The 6,739-nt window shown below is 46.8% G+C and overlaps 2 protein-coding genes across 2 annotated transcripts; one reads left to right on the forward strand and one right to left on the reverse strand.

Moving 5' to 3' along the window:
- Nucleotides 1-93: 93 nt before the first annotated feature.
- LACBIDRAFT_332116 (uncharacterized protein) lies at nucleotides 94-2,698 on the forward strand (the record flags this gene model as incomplete). Its single annotated transcript, XM_001886485.1, has 9 exons — nucleotides 94-198; nucleotides 471-496; nucleotides 663-1,077; nucleotides 1,204-1,337; nucleotides 1,494-1,591; nucleotides 1,857-1,983; nucleotides 2,125-2,181; nucleotides 2,390-2,613; nucleotides 2,643-2,698. The coding sequence occupies 9 exons, from the start codon at nucleotides 94-96 to the stop codon at nucleotides 2,696-2,698; spliced, it is 1,242 nt and encodes a 413-aa protein (XP_001886520.1).
- A 1,983-nt stretch (nucleotides 2,699-4,681) lies between these two features.
- Nucleotides 4,682-5,974, reverse strand: LACBIDRAFT_332117 (uncharacterized protein; the record flags this gene model as incomplete). The annotated part of the gene is made up of 2 exons (XM_001886573.1): nucleotides 4,682-5,526; nucleotides 5,548-5,974. The coding sequence occupies 2 exons, from the start codon at nucleotides 5,972-5,974 to the stop codon at nucleotides 4,682-4,684; spliced, it is 1,272 nt and encodes a 423-aa protein (XP_001886608.1).
- Nucleotides 5,975-6,739: the final 765 nt, after the last annotated feature.

The raw sequence follows: 6,739 nt of genomic DNA on the forward strand, positions 1-6,739 counted from the left end.
TATGCGGGATTTTATTCAGCTACATAGCTGTTCACTTACGCGAGAAGGAGCCCAGCGTGGAGATTGGGAGTCGAGTGAGGCTGGTTGGTGGCAATGGAGGACGAGGGCACATTTCCAGTGAGGACAAACCTGGGTGATGTCGAACATATGGGCGAGATCGAATCTTGGGGTTATGAAGGCGACAATAAGGATTTTGACGTGGGGATTTGAAGCAAGGTGCCTAATTCATTTTCAGTAAATTGAACACTTCTTGAATTCCGGAACTTGACCAGCTGACCTCTCATCGATCAATTGAATTACCCCAAAGACTCTTCTGACATCTTTTCGAAGCGGACGCATCCACGCTGCATAAATGCATCTCTTTTTTTGCTCTTTGGCTTGGATAATCTGACTGGGCGCCCTTACTGTAAAGTTTAATCCTCAATGTCTTTATCATTGAAAAACGGCTCCAACATACCATTTGGGGTAAGTGTACTTGGGTTTCATTCATCAAAAGGTGCGCCAGTCTCTTTTGAAGAAGACTATCTCTCCGTGGTAAGGCCCCGTCCTTTACCTGTCTAGTCCTCCTTCTTTCATTCTCTTGATGCACATCTGCCGTCGTACTCGCCATCTGTCAATCGGTCTCAGGGATCGCTACTTATCAACTACTTATTGATTCTCAGCAACGCCCACAGAAATCACTTAGCGGCGCGAGCGCCCGTCGACTCTGTTCAAAGTTCAAATTTTCCGACCCTGTTACTAATGAGCCAATACCACGAAAGACAATGTACCAGCAAACAATCCACTGTCTTCTACTCAAGTACTACTACAAGTCGCCTGCTCGTCGCCAAAGCGGTTCGCTCGACGCAACGTTCTAGACTCGGAACTACCCGGTCCCGAAGTTTGTGGGAAACCATCACACGAAGTTTATCGTTTCGACAGGACCCTCTCTGCTCCAGAGTGATGACGCTCACTGAAGCTGCCAAACGCCCAATAGCGTTAGAAGCCCCTTGCGTTGGATCCACATACCTTGATAGTTACTTCACAAAGAACTGGTCATCTGCCTCACAACACGTGATCACCACTATATCTCATACAGTCATACTTCCCCCTTGTATTCATGATTCCGAAGCTCTTTCAAACACTATGCCCCGTCAAACACCTCGATGTATCTCGGACATCTCTTAGAGCTATCTTTTTACTTGTAACTGCCTTCCTTTGCAGCTTATTGGTCCCTCGCACGAGCCCTCCACGTTCACTCCTATCTCTGGTGAGAATCAGGGGTGGGACCGTGGTGATTATGCGTCTTTCCCCTCCCGTGATATATCCATCCCGCGATACTTGCACCACCTTAACAGGTAAACACCTCCATTAGACATGGACACAGTTACTCAACTGCCGAATATGTGCATACACAAGGACCCAATGGGGAACGTGGAACTTCTACAACCTCTACAACTCCGTCCCTATCGAATGAGGTTCCTAGTGTTTAGATCTGAATCAGTTCTGATTAGATACGTAACTGACTTTGAACCTTTAACCTACAAGGTTGCCAAGCGCCTGCCTGTCATGGCCGTAATTTGCTACTCCTGGGCCCTGGATTTGAATGGGAGTAAGTTTGCCGATAGATGGCTAGAAACCTGCGAGAAACATGATTTTTGCAGGGCTGTTTCGCCATTTCAACTTATAAAAGAGGGCCACAAGCGGAACGAAATACTAACATGGAAGCATCAGCTACAGTGTTTCCGCCCGCTCCCTGTGAATTGTGTCTCGACCCCCTGATACTTTGCCTGTTTCACCCTCTCGAACCCGCTCCATACGACGGAGGACCCGATACCTCCTCGTTATACAGCGACGTGATCGACGTGACGTTGGAGACCTTTCGACAAAGCGTAGCATCAGCAAAGCAGCTTGCAGCTTCCAACAGTCGCAGAAAAACAGATTCAGGACGTTTTCGTTGTACTCTGTGCTCGCAAAGTCTCACTGCAAAGCACAACCTGCGGAGTACGTCGCGTAGTGCACTCTCCATTTTAGCATCCACTGATTCATTCATTAGACCATCTTAATTCTCACTATCGAAGGAAAGACTACCATTGCGTTCCAGATGGCTGCGGATCTAGCTTTACGACGAACTCTTCCTTGAAGCGCCATCGTCGAGTGTGTAAAAATGCAAAGGTGTAGCAGGATTGATCCCAGAGGTCAGTAAGTGACTTTTCCGACTCGCTCGTATACAGTTGTGAACCGCTTCTCCGGAATTCGTGCAGTCTTCAAATCTGCTATCTAATTTTTACCTGCATAAAGTTCTTTAGATGTAGAATTTGAAAAATGTATATCAACCGAAAAGACCTATGAGACTTGGGCTTGGGGACTGGAACTCTAGGAAGTAAAATTAGACAATTTCACATACTAGTACAACCGCACGGGCACAGCATATCATCAACCCGGCACTGGGCGTGGCAGCCACGCTTGTTGCGCATCCGGTAACCGCTCCGACTTACATATCTGAAAACACTGATTCCGTCGAGAAGGTTTGTACTCCATTCAGAATTGATCTGGTGCCTCGACGTTGCTGTTGTGCAAAGTTCACCGACATTCAGTTCCGAAGGTCATTCACCTACGTCAACCGCCTTACACGTACGTCAAGTACATGACCAATTATCCAGAAGTGGAATTCACAACGGCAACATTCAAAGGGCTGGATGATGACGTGGCTGGATAGATGCGGATGTGTCAATGACGAGGAGCTGGAAGTGACATCGGGCAACGCGGAGATCTGAGATAAAGGTAGGAGGGATGACCTACCCCACTTTGAGAGACCTGGCATGGATATGTCAGCTGAAGTTTTGGTATGCAAGAAATAAAAATAATCAGGATTTGAGTTGTAATGCCTGAAAAACAATACTCACATTATTGGCAACAAGTATGAGGGGCGAGCTTGGGCGGGATAGGGCGCAGACAAGGGGATTGTGAGCTGGTTATCGGAAACAGAGCGAGCTGGTTATCGGAAAAACTTGTTTGTGTGTATGTAGTTATGTTTCTGCAACGACGAAAAATGACAACTCAAAACAACGCTCTTTAACCGTGCGCGTGACATCCTGTCTCGATTGGGTAAATCTCTGTTCCAACTGTCTATTGTTACTCTCTTAGCCTCATCCTATAATCGTCGTGAATGCTCAGTTCCACTTTTCTCTTGTAAATGTCAAGGGTCCGGTAGTTGTCCGATAATGGTGGGCTCCGTCATTGATCGTGTATACACCTCTGCGCGGCTAACTATTCCGCGCAGGCCTCACTAAGTTGCTCCTAATCGTGGGAGGGTTCAAAGGTTTGAAATCTTAAGTAAAGGCATAAATAGGTGTATGCAGAGTCCCCCAGGCGCTGTGCGCCTGGAGAAACTCGCAAGAAAAATGTCCATTGATGGTAGCGTTGTCCTATAATACCTATAATATGTAGAAAAGGGGAAGAGGAGGGAGGGGAATTGTCTGTTTGTGGAAATAAGAAAATGTCTGTGGGGAAAGAAAAGAAAATGTCTGTGGGGAAAAGAAAAGTTGAGTGGAGTAGAACGGAAGGATGTTGTGAGATACCAGAAAATGGGAAAGGAAGTTAATGTCCAGTAGCTTGTTGGTGAGCAGGATGACCAAACAGCATTGCATGTAGAAGAATGGGATTCTTCCGTATGTATATATGGAAGGTGTTTGATGCCCAACGCCCAGTGGCTTGAATGATGTGAGGTGGTACACCAGCTTCGGCGAGGGAAGTGGCTCCGCCGGCTCGCATGGATTGGCCTGCGATATCTGATGGGAAGAAGCGGCGCAATTTGCATATGAACCAGGAACATGTTGGCACAGTGCCAGACGTACGTAACCAAAGTTCTGGTTTGAAGGGGTGGAGTGTATCGCGAGAGGAGATGTAAGTTGTGAAGACGTTGTGAGGGTTTGTGGGAAGATTTGTCTTCTGAATAATGACAATGTTACCTTCAAAGAAGCGGTCGGCCTTATGGCCAGGCAGCAACAATGAGTAGGTGGTTTGAGTAATGTCAACAGTGTGACGTAGCATGATTTTACGATAGTCACGAGAGGCCACTCTGTCAGGAAAAGTGAGCTCGCCCAGGCGGAAAAGCCCATGGAAACCTGTGAATAGAATAGCGAGAAACTATTTTTCGTCGTGGTGGGGAGTTGATTGCAGTTGAGACAGAACAGTGATAAGGTCATCTGTTGATAAGGGTCGCTTGCGCCGTATTGTTGTCCCAAAACGTCGACGACAGCCAGCCAAAGTGCGTGATACGAGGATGCTGTTGCGATTTTTTCGGATGTCAGGGAAATATACTTCTAGCTGATTGCAAATTCCTGAGAGATACGAGTTGACAGAGTCGGGTTTGATGTGGGCAGACATGTAAACAACAAAGAAACTAAGTGTTTGTTGAGTTGGTTCAATGGGAAAATCGTGGATTTTGCAAAAGGTGAGATATGAGTTTAATGCGGACGTGTATGTGAGATGAGAAGAATTGTCAATTGATAATCCGAGTGCGATGGACCGTTCGTGAATCGTGCGTAAGGCGGTCTAGTGACCATGGCTCTCTCTGAGGTTGGCGAGAGCCACATGAGATGCTAATCATTTTTTGGCTACCCCCAGCGTCAATCGAGGGGGTTGAACGATAGTGAGGTGGCAAAAAGGCCAATCAGCATACAATGGGCATGAAGGAGCTTCACTTCGGACAGTCATTATTCTTGTGCCCGGATGAAAGGCACTTGCTGCAAACATGAAGCCGGCGACACTGAGTACTCTCAAGCGTGCACAACCCTTCATTCCAGCGGTTGCAAGGTTCAGATAGCCTTTTGCGCGAAGTCGCTGAGGGTTTGCCTGGGGTAGCAGCGGATGCACGTTGGACGACAGCGGCACCAATCGAATCCATGTGGGTCGATCTAAGGTCAAAGAACTTGTTGAAGTCAGTGAGCTCCAAGTCTCGACGAGCACCGACACGTCGCCGAACAGCCTTGTCAAAAAGGATAACACGATCATGAAAGTGTACATCAGTTGCGGCGAATAGCCCAATGATGTACTCAGCATATTGTGCAAGCTCGCCAGCTCTGTGTGGGAAAGCAGCGCATATAGCTCGTGACGACCGATTCCAAGTGATGCTCCACTCTCCCGCAGTAGATACAATTTTTGTTGGATTGACTGTTCCGAAGCGAATTTCAAAGTCCCCGATTTCCTCAACTCGTTCGTCATTATTGGATGTTGAGTAATATCCAGTGAGGACAGCGTCAAGGTTGATAGCACGTCCTGCGAGAACATTGGTCCATTCCGAATCTGGAAACTCAGGACAGCTGGGAGAATTGATGAGGGATCGTTTGGTTCCTTTTGGATCAATAGCATAGAGTTTGAGTAACTCGAGGGATTTAGAGAGTGACGGAGAGAGTGAAGCGCCATGAATGAAGTCCGAAATTGTCCAGGGGAATTTTGAGTCATCAGGTTTCGCTCGTTTAGGAGATGGGATGTCGCCGAGGTCTTCATCGTCGGGATTTGCTTCTGGAATAGGTTGGGGACTTTCTGAATGTCGACGACGTCAACGGTGTTCAGCTTCTGCGAGGTGTCCTTGATGATTCTCAATAATGGTGAGAAAACGGCTGAATGCCTCTTCAACTGTTGCTGAAGTCGACTCATCATCAGGGACTGCTTCCAATAAAGTCGTGTAAATCCTGCACAGCGCAATCCCTTTGGAGATCCGAGATGAACGATAGCCCTCGAGGATAGCATTGCAAGAGGCGAGAGCAGCATTGGCAATCGGGAAATTCCCAGATGTACCGGCAACAAACTCTTCGTCTCCTGTAGCGCCGGACCTCTCATTGTCAACAATGGGTTCTTGACCTTGATTTGGATTGACTGTTGATGGATTTGAGTCTCGTTCTCCAACTTGAGCGTTGGATTGTCGTGTGGAATTTGTCTCAGCAGCAGAACCAGAATTAGGAGTAATAACAGCTTCATTGCTCGTAGACATAGAAAGTGTAGTGATTGAAGATGTTGAAAAGATCTGATGCAGCCGTAGGTTGAAAGGTAAACGCGCAAACGAGAGCTAACCGATAGCAAGCTCGAGTGGAGGTAAGACGAGGGAGTTGTCTTACAACTTGAGGTGGCTCCCCCCGTGGGTGAGTCTCAAGTATACGGCTCGCCCGCACTGGAAATCGCTAGTCTCCGAGACTAGGAGTATCTCGGGGAGAGGAGAATATTTCGTCCCCAGGCACCCGTGCGCCCCGATTAGACTATAGTAAAAATATTTTTAAACTCGATTTTTGGGGGTGGGCAATTCCCGCTAAGTGACAATCATGTCACATCACACATGTCACATGATGCCATCACGAAACACTGACCCAGTCGCACCATCACTGCAATCCATCTCTGTTCCATTGAACGACATGCAGGAACGTGATTTGGATAGAAAATCTATAAATCCTTCAAGTAGCCATGTATTATTATTTACTTATAGTTGTGGAATGAGAAAACTCTCTGCCAAATGGTGCTGAAGAGGCCCCCCATTCTGGTACCTTGGTTCCCCCTTCAACAACTCATTTCTGTGTAAACTTTCATTATTGACAGTTAATATATGTGATTATAGGCACAAAATGTTCAGGCCAGAATTTTAAAATCCCATTGCCTTTGCACTAAACCCATCCAAAAAATGCGATATTGCACACTTCCAGGACAGATATAAAAAATCTATCAAGAACATTTTGTTTGATCTTTTTTCTGATCATCTTTCGTTGTT

This window comes from Laccaria bicolor, genomic scaffold (genome assembly GCF_000143565.1).
Source record: "Laccaria bicolor S238N-H82 LACBIscaffold_38 genomic scaffold, whole genome shotgun sequence".
Taxonomy (NCBI): domain Eukaryota; kingdom Fungi; phylum Basidiomycota; class Agaricomycetes; order Agaricales; family Hydnangiaceae; genus Laccaria; species Laccaria bicolor.